This window comes from Epinephelus lanceolatus, chromosome 24 (genome assembly GCF_041903045.1).
Source record: "Epinephelus lanceolatus isolate andai-2023 chromosome 24, ASM4190304v1, whole genome shotgun sequence".
NCBI classification, from domain to species: Eukaryota; Metazoa; Chordata; class Actinopteri; order Perciformes; family Serranidae; genus Epinephelus; species Epinephelus lanceolatus.
The window spans coordinates 15557630-15580609 of NC_135757.1; the positions used below are offsets into that span (position 1 = coordinate 15557630).

At 40.2% G+C, this 22980-nt stretch overlaps 1 protein-coding gene and 2 long non-coding RNA genes across 3 annotated transcripts in view; 1 reads left to right on the forward strand and 2 right to left on the reverse strand.

The window, feature by feature from the left end:
• Window positions 1-7000: 7000 nt before the first annotated feature.
• Window positions 7001-9009, reverse strand: LOC117250174 (transcription factor Sox-1a-like). The gene has a single exon (XM_033616211.2). The coding sequence runs from the start codon at window positions 8619-8621 to the stop codon at window positions 7557-7559; it is 1065 nt and encodes a 354-aa protein (XP_033472102.1). The 5' UTR covers window positions 8622-9009; the 3' UTR covers window positions 7001-7556.
• A 2487-nt stretch (window positions 9010-11496) lies between these two features.
• Window positions 11497-22980, reverse strand: part of LOC117250175 (uncharacterized) — a 108103-nt gene continuing 96619 nt past the window's right edge. Inside the window, exon 4 of the long non-coding RNA XR_004501067.2 lies at window positions 11497-12475. This is a non-coding gene — a long non-coding RNA (uncharacterized LOC117250175). The remainder of the gene's footprint in view (window positions 12476-22980) is intronic.
• LOC144461940 (uncharacterized) lies at window positions 15244-21913 on the forward strand. The gene is made up of 5 exons (XR_013490522.1): window positions 15244-15337; window positions 18994-19100; window positions 19585-19703; window positions 20182-20253; window positions 21743-21913. It is a non-coding gene; the product is annotated as an uncharacterized LOC144461940 (long non-coding RNA).

Below are 22980 nucleotides of genomic sequence, written 5' to 3' on the forward strand. Positions count from 1 at the left end.
AGTATGAACATGTTTATTGTTACACCCCTACTGAGTATTCTCCATCACTGGTGAACTAACCTATAATATGTCAAACTGATGGAGATCCTGTCTAATGTTGCGGCTGGTGGAGGTGAAGCGAATTGTATGTGTTAGTTAGAGCTTTAACAGTCTGTCACATTTTAGAAGCTGATTGTCAGTTTTGTATGTGAAATCTTTATCCACAAAGTTACTAAAGCCGTCAAATACATAAGTAGAAAGTAGCAGCAAATAACACACTAAAGTAAATTACAAATACCTCATTATGTACATAAGCACAGTACTTAAGTGAGTGTATTTATTGTCCATCACTGCTGCCCATACTGAATGTATTTTTGTATAAAATCTCCAGTAAAGTGATTATTAGTTACTTCAATCTCCCAGTAAATACTCTGCCGATCAGTGCAGTTTCAGTCAGCAACACTTCAGACGACAAAGCTGTAACCCCTGGATGTGATTACCAATTATCACAAACCCAAAGCATAAAAAAGAGGCAGTCCCGGTAAAACCCCTTACACGCATGAAAATTGGTGCAGACGAGCAAAATTTAAAGGGGGAAAATCTACATTCAACACACAGCCAGTGAAGAAAACAGGGACATAATCTGAAGTAAAATGCCTTGAATTAAAACACAAACTGTCTGCTCAGGGCTCCCAGTGGCCCTGTTACGTAGCACTGAGGCGTCCTTGCCACTGGTGGGCGGGGCTCCCCAGTGCCTGTCTGAGCAGACGGTGTGTGATGATTATAGGCCCCTGGGGAGATCCAGGGGGTACTCCCTAATTGATTGTCATGAAAGGCCCTAATTGAATTGAGCAGCATGGTGTAACAACACACCATGCAGTCCGTTTGATGCCTGATGTTAAAAAACCTCAAGGCAGTGGCTGCAGTGTAAAGTCTACACTGAGATTAATGTAGGGAAAAGTTTTTACATGGTCTGCAACTAATACAGAACTGCGTCATCTTTGACTTTTAGACTGCTATAAGAGGTACTGCAAAACCCACTGCAGGATGTCAGTTGAAGTTCATCAGTAATGTATGGTGAGAAACCACGACATCATTATGACAAATACTGCTTTGTCATTTCTTTGGGCAGTTAAAAGTAATGTGCTTCATCTTTCAGTGATCTTTAATGAAGTGATACACATCTTATATGTAAGACTGCACTAAATCAACAGTCATTGCACTTACCCTAGGAATTGTATCATCGTCTTCCTGTTTTTTTGTAGCCATTTCATATGCTTGTTTTAATTGTGTACATCATTGCACTGGAAAAAAAAGCAATTTTCTTTATCCTTTGTGCTGTATAAGGAGAGATTGACCAATATTCTATGGGGTCAGATCAGTCTCATAATGAATGAACTCACGCAGGGTTTCTCACGAATACACATGCTCTGGTTCGCAGTTGTATTTCGGACTCATGCACACGATCTGTTTCGCAAATGCACACACTCTGGTTCACAAATAAAATTTTTATGCAAACTTGTAATATAAATTCGGAAATGCACACGCTCTGTTTCACAAATATTATTTTGAGGCACACTTGTAATATAAATTCACAGATCATGCAAATCGCTGAATGTGCATTTACAAACTGCTTCTCATTTGTGAACCTCTCTACATTTGTGAGAGAAATCTGTGTGGTGAATTTTGAGACTCCCCTAATGTCGCAGAACGTCACCATTGGCTGATAAATCTGTCAATCAAATTTATGATTCTGATTGACAGATTCATCAGTTAATCAGGTGTGTTTGCTTTCAGCCAATCGTATGGCTCCTTACATAGGGTGTATTCATAGTTTATGTTCATTCAAACATGTTACTTGGCTAAGCAGAATGCTTCAACTCATTATAATTCAATAACATCGCATGATTTACAACGAGGGGATAATAAGATAAATGTGTTACTTACAGACTGAGATTGATCCATGTCTCTTCCACCGTTTCAGTCTAGCGCGTCTTGATTGAACACTGCAAACAGTAGCTCAGTAGCTCTGCGATTGGTTTAAAAGTGTGGAGAAAATGTAAGGAGCCATACGATTGGCTGAAAGCAAACACACCTGATTAATTGATGAATCTGTCAATCAGAATCATAAATTTGATTGACAGATTTATCAGCCAATGGTGACATTCGTTGACCTGCAACGTCAGGGGAGTCTCAAAATTCACCACACAGATTTCTCTCACAAATGTAGAGAGGTTCACAAATGAGAAGCAGTTTGTAAATGCACATTCAGCGATTTGCATGATCTGTGAATTTATATTCCAAGTGTGCCTCAAAATAATATTTGTGAAGCAGAGCATGTGCATTTCTGAATTTATATTACAAGTTTGCATTAAAATTATATTTGTGAATCAGAGCGTGTGCATTTGCGAAACAGATCGTGTGCATTTCCGAATTTATATTACAATTTTGCATCAACATTATATTTGTGAACCAGAGCGCGTGCATTGCGAAACAGATTGTGTGCATTAGTGAGTCCAAAATACAACTGTGAACCAGAGCATGTGCATTCGTGAAAAACCCTGCGTGAATTCATTCATTATGAGACTGATCTGACCCCATAATATTCGTGGCTTTTGGGGGGGACTCAGGGCACATGTTCCCTAAAGTATTTAGAACATGTAATGTCTCCCCTCCAATAAAAACATGACATGAGCAGAGGGCTATTATTTTGACTAAATTAAATACATTTCCACCATAAATCGATGCAAAAAAGGCAAAAATTGATGCTTAAAATTTCCGCGGGTGGACCTCCAAGCTCCAATTTTATATGTGCCCTGCCCCCAGTGTTGAAACGCAGCCTACACCCTTGAGACTGACAATATATTTTACCTCGGCCCGAGCACGCTTGTTAGCGCACAGCAAAAAGCTAAATCTTTTAAGGAAAACAAAGAAGTTAAATAACAAAATGTATAAAGGGTTATTTCTGTAGAAATAACACGGTGGCAAGCAGAGCTGAGAGTCATCCTATATGCATATTCTAAGATTAAATTTTGCACTTTGCACTTTTGATGATGTTAAATAACAAGTGGTAAAATTTGGACTCAGTTATGTTGGGGTCTGGTGAAAGCTGCAAAGTCAGTCGATGCCAGTGTATATAAAGTTTCTTTTCCCCATGTTTAGATTTTGTCTTGCACTTAATTCTGTTTTTAGTCTTGTTTAATTTGATCTGTGTAATTACCTTTTATTCATTTAGTCATCAGTGTTCTTCAGTGACTTTGTAACTCTAAGCCTGAATAAACTTTTTTTTCCCCCTAATTCAGCTTTTAAAGTTTTTGAGCTAGAGATAGACAGACACAAACTGTGAACAACTCTCTGGTTTGTTTTCCCTTTTTAAATGTTTTGAAATATAAACAGTGGCTGATAAAGAGAGAAAAGACTTTTCAGACAGCAGCAGAGTGATGGAGTGAGTCAGACAGAGCAGCGAGGCTCCCTCAGCACCAATAGGTCTGCTTTTGGAGAGAGAAGGGGGAGGGAAGGGGAGGAGGGGGCCCTCGGATTAAGAGGCTGAAAAATGGTTAAAACGTGTCAACGTGTAATTGCACGATAAGGCCCCCTCGCGAGGAATCCGTTGGCCCCGTTGCTATTTTCTATGGCGTCCCAGCTAATCTCCTCGCGCCACATTCGGTCTTGTGCAATCGGTCCCCCGTAATCTCCCATGACAGAACCGGGTCCAACGTCGGAGGTGAGGGTTTTTATAGGAGGAGAGGGAGAGAAATATGCGAAGGCGTGATAAACTGATGCCGATTAGCCACGTTTAGGACACCGGGAGCACGCGGGATGGGGAGGGGCGTGCACAGGGTTATGGAGTGGGAAGTGCCAGAGCAGCGGTGTCCAAGCATGTGCCAAGCACAACATGAGGAGAGGATGAAAAGTTGCAGACACATGTGTGGATGGGTCCAACCCCCAGCCTCAGTGACGGGAGCATTCTGGGCCACTGAGCTTTAATTCTGACTGATCAGTCCCAAATATCTTAGTACAAACACTGAGTCTTGCCTTAAAGTGCTCCACATATTCCTCATTTGCATAAGTTTCGTCCTACCTGAGCTGCAGCGAGGCCTGATGTCATGTGGTGTGATAATTTGATTCATCACACTTCTCAGATTATAATATCTTTTCATGGATTTGATATTTGGTGTATTTGGAGGGAAATCTCTCGACATACCTTGAGCTTTAGTGAATTGATGCTCCTCACAGTAGCTGTACAGTAAACGCTTTTTCTGGCAAAATCCGTCCATTTTTGATCCTCCAGTTTTGAATCATGAAGACTAAAAAAGTCCAACTCGAGCAATATTTAAAGGCATTCATTTAATATTTATCACCTTTTTACTTGTAATGAGTGACAACTAAACAGTGGAGTGCCTTTTTTTCTCTCCCTCGCATATTCACTTTTTTCTTTGCTCACTCTTTAAAAATGTCTTCATCTTTTAAATTCCCTTTGATCCCTCAATAAATTTAAGTATATAGATGCTCCAAAAACCTTAAAAATGAAGAGAGGTGATGCGTTCTCTTCGACACACAGACACTTTTGTGTTTTACTTGTAGGTTTCTTAGCTTTTTGTAACGTAGATGACTGGCACCCGTTTTAATTGTATTTTCAGCGATACAAATATCGCCTGACACTCTTTAGTGTCAGTTTATGTGTCTTGAAGTCTGCACAACAAATCTTTGACAGCCTTTCAATCTTGCTGTACATTTCCTTCACATCAATTAATCAAGTATCGATCACTGTAAATGTGGAATTCATGTAGGGATTAATAAGCAGCCATGGATACTGATTGCCACTGAAGTTGCTCTTTAAATGATCCCTGTCCTGTTAGCTCAGGAGATATATATATTAATGTGTGGAAAAAACAATGACAAAACAATAATTAACATTTATTAATTATCAGTCATGCAGTAGTAAAATGCAGTTAAAAAGGTGGTGAAATGTGTCTTTTTTAAACAATCTCCACAAATTACAAAAACATATTTATGCATTATTTCTTTATGACCCCATCCTCAGAACTGTACAGGTTTGTTGGCTTTAATTTAAATGTATATGTTATATTTTTATGTATTAAGGGAGTATCAATCCAACTTTTAAGAGCAAAAACAATCCCCAAAAATAAAAGCAATCTGAATTTAACTACAATAAATCCCACAGGGATCATTCATTGCTAATAAATACCTTCAGTTTAAACAGCTGACATCCATGGAAACAGCTTTATTATATGTGATTTGCATCCACGTTGCCCTCTTGTTTTTAAGTCCAGACCCGAGTGGGAATTAGTCTGATAAAACCAGGGGTGTTGTTTGCTGGGCTTTTTGTTAGGGGTGACCCCCGGGCTGCCCCAGCTTACACCAGGACTAATCCCCATTCTCCTCCAACACAAAAACCTCCTCTCCTCGCCTTCTTCCTCCTCCTCCTCCTCCTCCTCCTCTCATTCATTCCTCCCTCCTTGCCTCATCCTACCCCAGGGCCTCCAGTGATTCAGCCATCAAATTTAAAGAAGGAAATAATTTAACAACCAGGAGACTTGCACACACATAGGTGCAGGCGTTTGATGCTGAGGGAGAGGAACGGGGCAGGGTTGGAGGACCCGTGAGGTGGAGGCACAGTTGAAGTGGGCCCAGTCGAGGCCAGCTGAAGAATTAGTGGTTCATTGACCGTCGGATACTGTTGTTGTCGGATTTACTTTTGCTTGAGATCTAAATCACTGAGGTCATGACCCTGAGGCAGGTAAATAAAAAAGAAACTCACTGGCCTGTGAGTGCGCTAATATACAGACAGACCCATAACATCAACATGTGGAAGTGGATCTGAAGTAAATTTCAGATGATGCATGATCAAGTTGATGAATAATTGTGCTAGAATTTCTGCAAAAATAATAAGTTAACTGTGATAAGACGACACAGAGGCCTTCTTATCACGTAGATGATTCCATATTTGCAGCTGGCTCATAGAAAAGGCTTTTGAAAGAAAAATCTTCAATACATTTTCACATTTGCAAGAATGCAAGAAACAGAGAGAGAAACAGGAATTCAATATATAACAAAACATAATTCATGAAAATGGAATTTATCCCTGTTATCAGTTTTGTTTCTTGTTTCCTTCTTCTTTGTTGCATGTGGCATTAATGAATAATAACCATGAGAGTGTAGATTTAAAATGTGGCCCCATTTTATGCAAAAATTCGGACATTATTAGGCATATATTTTCTAGCTTCCTCTCTCTGTGGAGAAAATCCTCAGCCAACAAGTGTTAGTGCAAGCTGTAAGTGACAGGCTGTCAGATAAACTGAATGTATTAATCTTATATCTGATAAACATAATTCTACAATTACAGATATCATGGATATTGTGGACAGAAAACTTAAATATAAATATCAAAAACAAAAAATAATTACAGGAAAAAATGTAGTCTGTTTCATATACTTTTTCCCAATTAAAAGACCATATTCTTACACATCACCCATTCTGATGTCCAGCGTGAATTTATGTTGATGAAATGCCTATTATTAAGATTTATGTAAACTAAAAAGAGGGTAATTAGAAGGTTTAACATTTTTTTTCCATTAGGGGAAAAAAGATAAATATAATGTTTCAGTTAGGCTATTTTTAATTCTAGGAGAAATAATTAATTAAGAGCCTGACCGATAAATAAAAAGGGCATCACCTAGAAAACATATCTGCCTGTAATGTTCTTATTATTATTACTGTTATTATTATTTGTAATTTACAATTTGACCAGATTTTTTGCTACGATTTCATTAAACCCGCGTGATGCAATAAGCTTGTCAGCATTTTTAAATATATTTTAGAAATGTATTAAATGTAAACAACTATCGGAAGTACAGTTTCCATGAGCCTTTTAAACCACCTGCAAATATAAAACAAACCAACAAACCTCACACTTTTAATGTGTTAAACTCAGCGCAAAAATTGTTTGAACCCGAAAAAGAAGCTTGGTATATTGTAAATTATGTACACTTGCATTAAAGCGTTTTCAGTAGGCCTATTTATTCACAATTTACAAGATTTTACAACAACAAAAACAAATTCAAATTACACCGACTGACTCACATGTTTACAAGCATTAAAACTGGAAATCAATTTAAGTTGCAGCCTAGAAACTTTTTTTTTTAAAACACATCTTCCACACCGCCCTCCATTTATTATACGGTTCCCTCTTTAAACAGGTTTTCAGGATCCCTCAAACACACCGCTGGTGCCTTTTAATTCCACAGAAAAAGTCGGAAAAAAAATAACCTTCAAAATGCACCAGCCTTCACGGATTATAATTTAAATCGTGTCAAAACTTGGCATGCTCTGTTCCAGAGAGCAAAAGTAAATCGGATGCGCTTTCCTTTAGCTCGGACAGACATAAATCCATCACTGAGAGAAAATAAAAATAACAATAAAAAAGTTTGTTCAAAGTGATTGCATTTTTATGGCTATAACCGCCTATAATTTACAATTCATCAGCAGCCTGCGCCCACATCTAAGTTTTTAAATATTTGGTTGTGGTTTGTAGTGCTTATAGTACATTTAGAGATTTAAATATGAGTCAGGGGAACCGTCCCGTTTACCGGAGTGGAGCCGCTGCTCTGGTAGTGCTGCGGGTGGAGCACGTGCAGTCTGCTATGAACGGGGGACTCCCCCGCCGCCTCTCCGGTCGGCAAATACATGCTGATCATGTCCCGCAGGTCCCCCGTAGGGCACGGCGGTGGTGCGCGTGCGGTGGAAACCGGGGGGCTCACGCTAGGCTCAGATTTCACAAGGGACCCCAAAGTCCCTCCGATCGCCCCGGACACTGGGGAGACACCGGAGCTTTGGTGCTGGTGAGTGTAGCCGGTGATCCCGCCGTAGCCCGGCGGAGAAGCGCTCATGTAGCTCTGAGAGTTTGAGATGGGGCTGTAAGATAAGGCGCTCATGTCATACCTGTGCACGGGCTGCGGGTTGTGCGGGTGGTGATGCGGGTGGTGATGCGGGTGCGGGTGGTGCGGGTGAGCTCCGGTGCCTGGGTGTTGCGTGTACGCCAGCTGCGCCTCCTGCATCATCGCGTGAGCCGCCGCCGCTGCAGCCGCCACCTGGCCCGAGTATGTGCCGTTAGCCCAGCCGTTCACGTGCGTGGCGTAGCCCGCATTTGCCCCCGCGTGCCCCCCACCAGGGCTCTCCAGCCGCTGCCCGCCGCCCATCCCTACACCCGCAGGTGAGCCGAGGAGCCCGCCGGCCAGAGAGTACTTGTCCTTCTTCAGCAGCGTCTTGGTCTTCCTCCGCGGCCGGTACTTGTAGTCCGGGTGTTCCTTCATGTGCATGGCCCGGAGCCGCTTCGCCTCGTCGATGAATGGTCTCTTCTCCGCCTCGGTCATCACCTTCCACTCTGCACCCAGCCGCTTGCTGATCTCCGAGTTGTGCATCTTGGGGTTCTCCTGTGCCATTTTCCTCCGCTGGCCCCGGGACCACACCATGAAGGCGTTCATGGGTCTCTTGATTCTGTCCTGGGGGACCTTACCACCGGGGCCCCCGCCTCCTCCTCCCGCGTGTCCCCCCGGGTTGGATGGGTTGGTCTGGGGCACCACGGGGGAATGTAAGTCCGTTTCCATCATGATGCTGTACATTCACCTCGTCTTTGTAGGACAACACTTCTCAGTCAAACACACAGAAACATTCAGGCTGGCCCGCGCGCAGCTAAACCTCCGAGGAAGAGACAGATGAAGAGTGAAAGACACGGAGGGAGATGAAAAGGTGCTCAGGATGAAATCCACTCAGAGGTAAACTTGCTCCTCACTTCCCCTTTTCGCCTTTTTTCCTGTCATCCGCGAGCGCAGCGAAGAATAGAAACCAGTTGTTGGAGCTTACTTTGGTTGAAGCTGTACTGGGAAAAGTTACCAGAGCGTGCCCGGGCCGCGCGCTTTGACAGCAGCTAAATGAGCGAGAGACGGCCAATGGAGAGGCTCGAGTGGAGACGTGATTTGCATGCTCGAGGTTCTGGTGACGTCGGAGCGCGAGACCTAAAAATTACTCCCTCTGTCATCTGTTTTGCGTGTGTAGCTGGTGTGTGTGGCAAAAAAACACACAACATATAAACAGTTTAATTCCCATAATTTTGCGCATGACCTACACAGAGTCTGTGCGCTCTGATATTTCACTGCAAAGAAAATATAAGTTTAATGAGAACGACATTGGCTCCAGCGCAACAACAGATATGTTACAAGTAAGATGAATTTAATCAAAATAAAGTAAATATGGAAGCTGTTGAAAAAAGCAGAATGATTCATCAGAGCTTTAATAATCCTATCATCTTCATCATCACAACTACAAGCACAAATGTTCCCAACTGGGTACACAATATTTACATTTAAAATAGGCTGTTCTCTATATTCACAATGTACGGGAGCTAATTTAGGAGCATAACTACAAGCACTCAAGTAGCCTTTTAAGCTCATTACCAAATCAGAAATAGGGTATATAATTTATAGATATAATTATCTGTGGGGTAAGGACTATATATTTTAAAAAATTTCTCCCTGGTTTTTGTCAAAGGGCTCCACCGCCTCCTATTCAGAGCCACAGGTGCTTTTCTGTTGTGCCCGTTGCTAGGAAACAGGTGACTGACGCCCGGAGCACGTGCCATTCAAAGCGCCCCTTTTGTTTGTTTCACCAAAGCTGAGGGAGAGCACGAGAGAAAGAGGGAGAGATTTAACCCCTCCTAGAAAAACTACTGTAATCCTATAATAAATGTTAGAAATATATATGTTGTTCATGATAACGTTTTAATAATGTAATGAAATATGATGTGGGCGCCATAAACCTGCAGCTGCGGGCCTGCTGCAGGAGGCCTGAGACCACTTACATGCTCCTGTTCTTATAATAAGGATCAAGGACAATTCTGCCAAGCAGTTCTCCTGAAAGATATAATTTTATTGAGTCTGGAAAGGAGAGTTTGCTGTTGTCAAAAAATACCTGTGGTATTAAACTGTTAAAATATATTAAATCTATTTCTATTCCCGCGTCTGCTACTCCTACTGCCAATAATATTAATATTACTAATACACATAGACCGAAATTCCCAAGAGCTTTTTGTCCACAACATTCAGATATTCAGTTTACAATCATACAAGACAAAGGGACCCAGACAAACTGAACACTTGAGTATCTAAAACCAGCAAATATTTCGTGTTTTGCTCAAGAAATAATTCAGAAAATTCATCCATCATCACAGTAGTTGCTGATTATTATTTTTGTTGACCCACTAATCATTGCACCTCGTTATTTTACAGTTGCTCTGTTGAAATGTTTTAATTTCCTTGCATTTGGCTCTAATGAAAAGAAAGGAAGAGATATATATTTGATTTAACGTTGCGATTTGTCATTTGGTATTCCAGTCTCCTCCTGCTTCACTGGCTTCCCGTCATGTGGAGGATCTTTTCAGCCCTCTGGGATTATGCTCCCAAGTGGCATCTGTCAGGTGCGGCCCGCCTCTCAGCGAGCTGTAAACTATATTGGCATGCTGGCATGGCTGGATTTTCCTCTCGCTCCCTTGTACCAGTCGGCTATAGTGCTGCTAAGTGGCTTGTATGATCTGTTTTACTCACAATCTCCTCTTCTTTCTGCCTTTTTGCATCCGGCACAGAAACACATGGACACACAGAGACAAGCACATTGGATCTCTGAAACGTACAACATATCATGAAAATTTAGCAGTTAGTCCTTGAGGTGGAAATCAAATCAGCGAATGGGCAGAAATATTTCACATTGACTAAATAATAATGTCTTGTCCGTGAGCACACTTTGCTCAGTGTTCTAATGTGCTGTCTATTCATCTATTGATTCATGTGCCGAGACTTTGTGGCATTGTGAGTCTTATTGAATTTACTCTCAGTCTTGAGACATTTTATAGATTACTGAATTAACAGCTGATATGGAGAATTAAGATTTTCAGGGACATTCATTTACAACACTGTCTCGGACATGTTGACCTTTGAGAGTCGACGCCTGTGTGTTGGCTTTGTTTGATAAGTGAACAGAAAGAAGGACACCACCGTCATTGGCTCTGTCACATCATAGCTCTTTGTATTTTATTGTTTTCTCGGTTCATGTGCGATGCTTTTTGCCATGCTGATTTACTGCAGCCGAATTACACTGTTGAGGAAATGAGGGTCTCAAATGCCTCCTGATGAGCTGAGTGTAGTGGCCCTATTTGTGAATTTTGACCACCAGGTGGTTCATACAAACCATTGCACTTGTGTCTTGACCAATTTTACAGTGTTTAAGAGTGACGATGGCATAATCAAAGCTTGTTTACATTAGTGATAATGGTTAATGATTATTTTCATTGTTGATTATTTTATTGATTAGTTGTTTGGTCTATAAAATATAAGAAAATGGTAATTTTCTGTTATAGAGGAGCAAACAAACCAGAAATTATTCACATTTAAGAAGCTGAAATCAGAGAATTTTGACTTTTTTTTCTTAAAAAATGTCTCAAACCAAATAATTGATTGTCAGATAGTTAATGATTAATTTAATAGTTGACAACCAGGGGTGTCATTCTGCTGGAAAGACAATCCAACACTTTTTCCTCCAAGTGAGGAAATAGAATATTTGTAGTTCACATTATGTGGTTGAAATCCATGCACATTTTTTCAGTGCTTGAACAGGAAACAGGACAGAAAAGTTGGTTACGTAACCTTCAAAATGACCCACTATAATTAAATTGCACGACACCCCTGATGATAGTAAACTGATTATTTGTTGCAGCTCTAGTTTACATACATATCCAAAGTGCAATTACAAAATGATTGAGACAGTAATTCAGACAAATCAAGCAACACATGAGAGGTGCTCTGATTTTAATAGTACTGATTCAGTATCGCGTTTTTAAAAAAGTTGCATGTTTCTTCTGTGTTGTGGAGAGAGAAGGAACTGCAGTCTGTACTGGGTTGATCAAAGTCTATTTAAAATCATATTTAGTCATCCTTCTTTGCAGTCAGATATAATGTAAACAAACATGGGCAGACAGTGTGTGGTTAGCAGCATCTAAAACAGAAGAAGTACAGGTGTGTTTACATGCTGTTCAATGTGATGCAGCTTATTGGCCATCTAGTGTTTGTTTGGTTGCTTGTTCAACAAGCTGATGTGCTCATAAGTTACATATGAAGGAGAGGAGGCAGGCTGCTGTCTGTCTGTGGGACATGGGACACATGATTTAAAGAGAAGTAGCAGACAGAAGTTGGATAGTAAGATGGTATTTTTGTGCAGAGTTTCTGAGTTTATCCATTCAGTGTCTCTGTAGCTGGATGGTGACACATCAGATGGAGCTCCATGACAGGTTCTGCTTCTGCTCCAGATCAATGAAAGCCTGCAGGACTGATTGTTCCCAACTGTGTCCAAACACGCTGTTCTGCTGGGGGTGATTTCGTCTTCCCACAGAGTTTCCCTGAAGAAGTTTGTAAAGCAGAGATTTCCATATCTGCAATAAAACAGTATCTTTGATAAAGCTGAAAAGAATTGATAGCAGCAGGGACAGGAAACACAATCAGAAAACAATAACTCTTCTCTGTATTTAAATATGCACAGATATCAAATACTGACAAACCCAGCTAATGCAGGTCAATACATGGCATCATTTATAACTGTCCCCTAATATCTCATGGTACAACAGAGTTAAATAGTGTGATTGGGTTATTTGGGTTAATTTTATCCTGCTTTTGACAAATGTTTGCCTCTAGAGAGTAAAACTGTTAAATAATAATTTCGACTCGTCAGACCTCTTAAAATCCTTAAAATAAGTAACTTGCAATATTTTTTTTGCCTCTTAACTCCACGAGTTTAAGCACAGCCTGTGTGGTAGTTAAAATAAAATGAACAAGTAACCCACATGTTGTAGATATTCAGCAGGCAGCAGTGTAGGGCCAGCGTAGCCTAACTGGAAATACCCAGAGAGAACTGTAACAGGTATTGTGTGGAACAGGACAGCCAGTGGACCAATGGGACAGTGCTGGAAACACTGCATGCACTTCTGCTGCTCTGGGTTACTTTGACTTAACCTTGGTTTTAAGGGGTTATTTGGCTTTTACTGCGAATTGCAGACAAGTAATGTAACCTTGTGTACGCTGTGTCTGAGCTACACTTAAGTTCTTTGTAATATAATGTTAATGATGCCATGTAGATAATGACCCTATCAAAGTCTTACCATTCAGGTGAATACAGTCAAAGATAAAATAGAAAATTTGAAAAACATAACAACAAAATGCAGATCATATCAGTTAAAATAACCCACAACATAAATTAAATTATTGAAGTTGAATATAAGAATTCCCCAGTAGTAGATATAAATCCTAAAAAAAAGTCAAAATTGTGTGAGCTGCAAAATAAATCTATTTAAATTAATAACTTATACAAAATATATAAATAGTTATTGTTGTTAATCTAAATTCTAAGAAGTTAATAGCTTGGGTCAGTTACGCTCATCAATGAAATTGTTTGGCAGCACCAGGTCTTTGCCACTCAAAAAGCAACTTCCAGTAGACAGGTCTAATTGCTGGTGTTCTGTATGAGATATTCAGAGCATTAGTATAGCAGTAAACCATGTGAAGATACCATGACATAATGGACACTATCAGTGTGTGTTGCAGTCTGAGCTGCTCTGTGGTTTGTTGTGGTGAGCAGGTCCGGCTGAGCATGCATGTTAGTGCATGTGTGTATTCCACTTGCCAGCTCATGCAGCTGCTTTGCACTGCGCTTAAACAACGGGTACTGCTAATATAGGGATGGTGTTGTCGCTGAGGCGTAGCGCCCACCCTCCACTTCCCCCTGGTTAACACTTTGTCCTGAGCTGTGAACATTTTTAAAAGCTGTTGGCTTTCAAATGCATGCATGAGTCATGTATTTGCAGTTTTAGCTCACACATATAAATAACCCATACAAGTCAAACCATCATTCTATAGGTGGAAGATCACTCTTGATCTCTGGGTGCAATATATGGTGAAGAGAATCCAGACGCATGGTCTTTTACTCAGTGAACCATGAGATGAGGTGGAAATCTCCAAATCATAAATAAGTGGACCTTTGAGCTTAGATTCTCTTCAGCATATATTGTTTCAAACACACTTTTTTAGCATAAACCAAAGGAATTATATTGAAAAAAAAAGGACAAATTGAATTTTTCGAAACTCAGTGTAACCAAACTGCCACCAAAAGTCAGAGACATCAGAACTAAACCAATCATGTTGATCAATACATATAATCACGCATTAGCTATCACTACTTTGTTTTTCTCAACACACACTCATGGACATAGCACAGGATCAAAGAGTGCTTGGAGATAAACACAGCAATAAGGATGTTCTTCACATCTTCACACTGCTATTAGGCCTGAAATCTCTAAGCCAACAGGCCACACACACACACACACACACACACACACACAGGCCTAATAGAATCAAAGGCATTTCTCCTGTGCAGCAGCCGACCTAGTGGGTTTGTTTAAGGCTCTCTGTCACAGCAAGCTGTCAGCTCTACTGGAGCTCAGCCTTACAGACAGAGCAGGAAGCACACTAACACACACATGCATGCATACAGTACATACATACAACAACAAGCTATGACATATGTCACATTAAGTGCTCAGAAATACAGTCAGGCCTTCTGAACTTTAAATATGACCCACAGCACTCACACAGCTGATGATGAAAATAGTCATTAATAGTACTGCAACAGTATTTTGTTGAAACTGAAAGGTTTTTTTCATGTAAAGACAACTTTTCAGCATATCTAATAATATTGGTAGAGCTGAGATTACGTTTAATAGAAAATTGGATCAGTAGTCTCTTGGCAAAATACTGTATCTTCTGAAAGCTCTATGTTCTCTCCATTCATAAAGGAATGAAACACATTTGTCAGAGATCAGCTCAGTGTAATTTCTATTGCTGTGTATTTTGTCACTCAAGGTATTTCTGCTGTGAAGGGAGAGCTGTTACGTTGTGATCTGACTTTTATACATTGACTTTGACTTTTTGACATAGTGTGACTTTGTAAATGACACTTTATACTATGACTTTTTTATTACATTTTTTCTGACATACCACACCATTTTTTTTGTGAAATACTACACTATGACTTTTTTATGGCATACTTTACTATGGCTTTTCTCGACATACCATACAATGACTTTTGTACTACTACTCTGATGTTGTAGCAGACCTCCAATATGGCTCTCACCTGTGTTCATTGCAGGTGGAGGAATACACTGCACTGACAAAAAGCCCAACACAGAAGAACCTGGACAATATGCGCACACAGAAAACACCTGATGAGAAGAAGCTGGATGGCTGTGAGTTCTGCAACCAACATTTTTTTTAATGACACACTGTATTGTGAATTTTTGTGACATTTTTGGCATGTCTTTTTTATGAAATCTTCATGGCATGCTGTATTATGAAAACTTTTACGACAGTATGGCTTTATCTCCAGATGGATTAACGTAGGCAGTGCTCAAAACACAGATTGGACGATGTAATTGCTAACGCTGGTACCATAATGCACACGCTCTGGTCAACACCAATATAGGGGGCACTATCACTGCAGAACAGTTAAATTTCTTCTTCTTGGTAAGCATAAATAGTCAAAACAAAGACATCTATTCTAATATCTTAAAAATGCTAATATTTTTTCTCAGTTAAACTTCAAGCACACATTTAAATTGCACCATGTAAGCTCAATATTCACTGAAATAATAAAGGCCTTAAAACTACCTTTCAGTAAAAAATTCTGGCCTATTTCTAAGTCAGGTGCCTCTTCATCGTTGCGACCCTGACCCATATGAGCTGCTATGAAAATGGATGGATGCCTAAGCATGTTCAAGTTTTTAGTGCATCACAGATCTCAAACTTGGTGGTCGTGTTCCATTCATCTGGCGCCTGCTGATACTCTGAGCTTTGAAACAGGAACAAAGTCTGTGAATTCCTAAATTGAGTGCAATTTAATGATGATTAATGGGAGCCAATGCGAATGAATTCCCTTTGCTCCAACAGCATTTGGAGGCATCATCAAGCTTTGACTTCAAGGTTTTGAAATTCACTTTCTTTAATAACTTCCATGAATAAATTAACCAGTTGCAGCCATCTACACGGAGACTAACATCATCTTTCTTCCATCCATTTTCCCCCACTTTAAAGTGTCAGAGTAAAGTGGCCTGGTGTACCGAACACTGTTAAGCATTTGCACTCATCATTTAATCATCGCACCTCGTCCTTTGATTGATGCCTAATGAATGCCCGGGGTCTCGGTTTACAAGACGATCGCTAACAGAGCCTTGCTAATGGGTTTTGCCTGTCTGCCAGACAGCCCAGGCTTTAGGCAGAGAAGTCTGCGTTTACACCAGAGCTTCAAGACTATTTATTCTGTCATTTCTCACACAGATGTAACATACTTAGAGCTGTTGTAACAGACAAAACCAACCCAACAATATATATATTCTGAGCTGCTCTTTCTTGTTGTGGAGAGCACATCCATGTTCACATCAGTTCTGTGTGTGCTGAAAAAGGGAAGTTTAGCATTGAGCTCCCAATGTAAATAAGCTCTTAGTCATTTTCAACAGCATCTCTCACCGAGTACTTTTGCAATTAGCAGCCACATCACTCATCGCTAGTAGGCTCCAGCTATAATGGTCTGAAACTAGTGGGAGAAAGATTGTTTTTATGTCTTAAAAAACAGTGCAGACATGGACCAAATCATGAGTGCTACATATCACTCACTACACAGCAAATGCTATCGAAGTATTGATGACTGAGTGTCAGGAAAAGTGCACACGTCATACGAAATATCTTTTACAACTCACTCCCACATTAAACTGCAAAGTTGTCCACTGAAGTCACAAACTTAAGCTAACAGCACAAGCATTGATGACAGAATATATATCACGCTACACTACTGAGGCGCCACTAGTTGCCATGCAACCAGCTTTCTCCAAGTTGTCATTCCTAACCTGTCAAATGCTCATTAAAGGAACTGCAATTCACCTTTTGTCAAGACCCGCCCATGGTCCCGCCCTCTTTGGTTACTGTTGCTGGGTTCAACAAAACTGGTCTCGCTGGGGTTTATTCCCATAGAAAACAATGGAAAATACCAGGAGATTTAACTTTCTCGTAATTCGAATTGAATCGATCATTCTGTCCAAAACGTGGTGTCAGTGATAGAGAACAAATGTGGCTACAGTTGAGTGAATGGGCATTACATGACATATCCGAAAACTGGTAAAAATCGTTGTTTTGTCCCGATGTCTGATGGTAGCCATGGCCACTAACGTGAGCTGTCCTTCCGCGGTTGCTAGCTCTCTTGCCCGACGTTAACGTTATATTGAGAGTGTTTACAAGTTTAACACCACAGTAATTTTTAGCTGACGTATGAATAGCAATGTTGTCCTCTACAAACGTTAATGTTGCCAGCAAGTTAACGTTTAATACGAGCTGGGCCTGTCTGAGGCCTGCCCAACAGGTTAGCATAGCAAGCTAACAACAGTCTGTAGCTAGGGTAACATTGTTGGATCACATCACTTATTATAAAATATGAAAACCACATTGCTTCTCTTATTTTCGAGCATATGTAAGTATGCTTATTGATAGTCTATGTGTTGAACTGCCATTGTGGTCGTCCACAGAGTCGAATGCAAAGGAGACATGATTTCCCTTAGGTTTTGGAAATGGAATAAAAACCACTCCGGGAATACGTTCTGGATATCTCGAGTCACTGTTGCAGACACCCCAAGCACAGCTTTTAACCATGTTAAAATAATATAAATCACTGATTTATCCACGTTTGCCAGCCAGAAAGCTCTGTGGTTCACTGTGATGCCATTAACAACGAGCCTGGGAGAACACAGCCTGGGGCAATGTTTGGCGAATCCTAGTACGTTAACAACTGTTGCTATGGGGAGGAGCACTCTGGTTGGTGGGTCAGTAGACCAAACAGAAGGCCAACAAAGGGTGAATTTGATGCAGTAGCCAGGTAGTGTATAGAGAGACCAAGTCCCTCCCCTTCAGGTGTACTTCATGGGACCTTATTCAGTAAAAAATATGAACGGTAGTCAAAAGGAAGTGACAAATAATTTTTTGATTGCATTTTTAACTGTCTTCGTGTCTGCTCCATACAGTTCGTCTGTTCCTTCGGCGCAATGCAATGTTCCGGCTGCTCATTATTCCTAAACACCAGTAATCCATTGAACCGAAAGACCATTTGTCCGACTGCCAGTTATCACAAAAAGAAACACCAATTGCTCGTAAAATACACACTCCTCCAAACAGATTACCAGACCTTCCCAGGTGCCAATTAGGGCTTCACCTAAGGATCTTTTTTTCTTGGTTAATCTCACCATTATTTTATTTTTTTTTTTGTGACACATAGATTAATGTAATCACTGTATGTCATAGTAACCCTTTCCATGAGCTGGAGATTCAGTATTTTACTGTACTTGACTTCAAACTTAAAATGATTATCACTGGAGTAACATGCTGTTTGTTTTTTGGGTCGTCGATCTATCTGTCCCATTCTCGTGATGCAATATCACAATAACACTCAGAGGAAATTTCTTCAAATTTGGCACAAATGCCCAGTTTGACTCACCGATGAGCTGATTAGATTTTGGTGGTCAAAAGTCAGGATCATTGTGACCTTGCATCCATCTCATTCTCATAAATGCGATATCTCAAGAACACCCTAAAGGAATTTTTTTCAAATTTGGCACAAACATTCATCTGGACTCGACAATGGTCTGATTAGAATTTGGCGGTTCTAACCACAGGAAGAGCTTGTATTTTTTTGAGCAATGGGCCACTAGAGCAGTGGGCCTTTGTTTTCGGCGATTATGCAAACAAATGGGTGTTCTGTCCAGGCAGATTTACACTATAAACACTATATTTGGGTTGTGATTATGTTTCCGGGTAATCAGTCCTACCGTCCGTCCTAATATCCTGTTGTTGTTGTTTTTTTCAGACTATTGGGGTTTTGGAAAAATGAGCTGCTGAATAATGACATGGCACAAGTTAGGAAGCAAAAGAACAAGCAAGACCTGTTACGTCACCCTCTGTGAGCACATCCTGGTACGTAACACAGGTATTGTAGCTTCAGCAAGAGGGAGAAGTTTTGACATCACTTACGCGGCCTGTGTTCTCTTTCTTGTTGCATATTTTCGCAGTCTTACTTCAACAGTTTTACAACCAACTGCGACTTTCTCAACTTGCAAAATTATCTTTTAAATTGACAAACAAGTAATTCATGGCATGTCTATTGCTATCAACTGCAGGAGAGTTGCTTTTCCGAAACAAGTTTCCATGGGTGGAAGGTGCTGAACTTTGCCTCTCTATTGAATGTCAAACATTTTTATGATATTTTTATGATTTACTATACGAGGACTTTTTATGACATACTGTACTATGACATTTTTTTTAATTTACTATGACATACTTTATGATTTATTTTTACATTTTTTATTGCATACTGTTAAATTTTTTATGCCATTTTTATGGCATACCATACGATGAAATGATTTCGATATTTGAATGATTGTGTGTCGGTAATGTTTAGTCATTTGCAGACAATGCTGGAGAAGCAGCGAGAGAACCACAGGGAGTTATTCAGAAGCAGCTCAGCTGCCTCTGAGACAAGGTCAAAGACAAGCAGAGGATGCCAGACAAACTCACAGAGTAAGGAAACATCAGTAAGCAAAATATTCTTTGTATACTTTATTATTTCAAGTTTTTTTTATGTGTTTTGTGTTGAAGATATTTTTGCGGCATTTTGCCATTTGAGAACTTTTACAGGAATGTTTTATTTCTTTTTTCTTTATATATTTTCTATTCTGTTACACTTGTGACCAAATGAATGGACTGAAAGACAGTGAAAGTCTCCATTTTATCATTGTGAGCTATTTTGTGACTTAAAGGGCTTTATGTGTGATGAAATCACTTTTAACACCTTGTCACCATCACACCAGGAACATTTTGATTATATCATCAGATTATCAAGTATGTCCCAGTATATATACACCTGTGTTTTGATGTATCTTGCATGAAAACTGATGCAAAAGGTCTGTTTAAAAATGGGTTAGGGTTAGGGTTTGGATCTGGAGAGACTTTATATGTTTTGTAAATGTGGGTGAAAATGTCTCTGCTTCATGTCCAGTCTGCTGAATGAACAAAGGGACTTGAAGGGCCCAGAGAAGACGGCAAGTGGAGCGCACCAAACCAAAATTTGGTACCTATGAAATTAACTCGTACCAGTAGTTGTAGTCATAGTAGTTGATGTTGTAGTTGTCATGTACTTGATGTATAAGTGGTTGTAGTAGTCTCATGTATAGTATGCCATAAAACTCTAATTTAAAAAAGTGATAAAAAGTAATTGAAAATTGTTATAATATCCACCTTTCTCCTAGCCCCCATGATATGTTGCGTGAATTATCCCGCGACTTACAGCGCTGAACCGCAACCAGTGTTCTCCATTGGTAACTGCACACTAATCCTCTTTCCTAGGATGATTGGGAAATAAAACATGTGGAACACACCACCAGTGAATTATTGGTCTGAACTGGGCTTAAGACAATGAGAATAAAATATATGAATTTGAAAATGGGCTCAATTCCCCTTAAAACATTCCCCTTAACAGAGCTGCGCTAGCTGACTGTTAGCATCTACTCCTTCTAAAAGATGATTTATGATTTCACGTGACTCATGAACGGACACTAACGTTCGGCAAGCATTTAACATAATTCAGTATTAATTTTAGCTCCATGAATAAATGTGATGTTTCCCAGCTAATGACGCAGTTTACACAGTTTAATCACTGCTTAATTTATTAAATCTGAGCTCTGCTGAATTAAACATAATACTGAATTTAGCAGAAAATCTGTCATAGTAAATAAAGTGTAAAATGTATAACTTCAGGCATTTATTTTTGTATGATATGAAAGACGTACAGCAAATCAGTAACACATTCTCAGCCTAGGTGACATAACACAATTCAAGGTATGCTGCTCAGTGTATTTTATGACCGCCAATTTTCTAATGTAGGCACAAAAATACTGGACCAGTTGTGTCCCATATTGATTCAGTAAGGCACACTTTAATTACTTTTTCAATACGGGACAATCCGATATTATACAGAACAGGTGGCAACCTATTCCTAGGCGATGGTTACAGGAACAATCCGTTTTTGTTCGGGGTGCGTGTTCAACACTGTTGTTGAATCCACAAATTTAGCTTTGTCTGGCTGTTAGTGACATTACAGATGTAGAGGTACAACAGGTACCAGAGCTCCACAAGAACATTTAGACAATGCTAATTAGTTAATGTTAATTGAGTTAAATGATTGTTGACAAACAAAGCAGTGTTTGCTAAATTGAAGGCAAATTACATAAAAGAAGAACTGCTGTTGGTGGTTAGTCACCATGATTAGCCAGTACAATAGACAGTCAATGGGACTAACTAGCTTACTGCTACTTCTGCTATCTCACCAGAGGTTTTACCAATAATCTTTTCTCAAGTAGCACTCCCTAGGAATAAGGTGGATAGTATGCCACAGGGTACAGCTTTCCTTTGTGGCTCCCTAAGTTAGCACTTACAAAAACTTGTTGTTTTGTAGTTTTTTTCTGTAATATTAATTGATTTTATAGTTTTAGTATGTACACTGATATGTATGTGACTTTAATGCCAATTCTGATGTCATCCTTCTCTTCTTTTCTCCCCAGATAAGTGCCCAGCTTCTGAACCAACCTGAAGCTAGCAAGTTTCTTCACATCATTGTCGCCATCTTCTACTGAGTGTCAGTTCTGCAGTGTCACAGTGCTTTGTTTGGTCTCAATGATAAGTTCAAATAAAGTAAAATTCTGGTTTTCTGTGCCATAACCCCTGCATTTCACTTCCCCGAAACACCGGGAGGAGACGCACGTCTCAACTCCCTTTCCACAGTGAAGCTCTGGACACAGTGCCCTCACAACGGTGAGAACCGAACCCGGCTCTGGCGCCTTCCAAACCGGGAACTGACAGACCACGCCACCATGCCACGCACACTTGGAACTGTTCTCTTTGTGTATTTGTCTTCTTCATTTTGGGAATGATCATGCTCAAAATTCACTGCACCAAATGAGTATTGAACTCTCAACCTTCAGTCTTCAGACCAGTCTCCTTCCTCTCTGAGCTATCTCATGACCCAAATGGTTAATGACTAATCGCGTATTTGTCTTCTTCATTTTGTGTCTTAGACAAAATTCACTGCACCAGCTAAGTATTGAACTCTCAGCCTCCAGTCGTCAGACCAGTCTCCTTCCTCTCTGAGCTATCTCATGACACAAATGGTTAATGACTAATCGCGTATTTGTCTTCTTCATTTTGCGTCTTAGACAAAATTCACCACACCAGCTAAGTATTGAACTCTCAGCCTCTGGATTACAGCCCAAGTCTTCTACCACACTGTGCTATCTGATCCAACACACTATGATACTTTTCTGTTGTGTATTTGTCTTCTTCACTTTGGGTGTTGGACCTTAAAACCTTTGCCTTCTGAGAAGTCTACTAACAGCCTGAACTACTTGGTCATACCACTTCCACTCAACTCAAACACACAAAACCTCTGGAAAAACTAGTATCTGCACAATGTGAGAAGCAAGTAGTAACAGAGGCTAAATGTCTCAGGTAGTTCAGTGTGATAGAAGATTTGTTGGAAGACTGGAGAGGGTGCGTTTAATTGCGATGTAATGTAGTGAATTTGAGGTCCAACACCCTAAGTGTGGTAGAACACTGGTCTGTGGACCAGAGAGCATGAGTTCAATACTTAGTTGGTATGTTCAATTTTGTAGTCAAACAACCCAAAGTGAAGAAGACATATGCTATTAAACCACAGTGAAGCATCTCATAAGATAGCTCAGAGAGGAAGGAGACTGGTCTGAAGACTGGAGGCTGAGAGTTCAATACTCATTTGGTGCAGTGA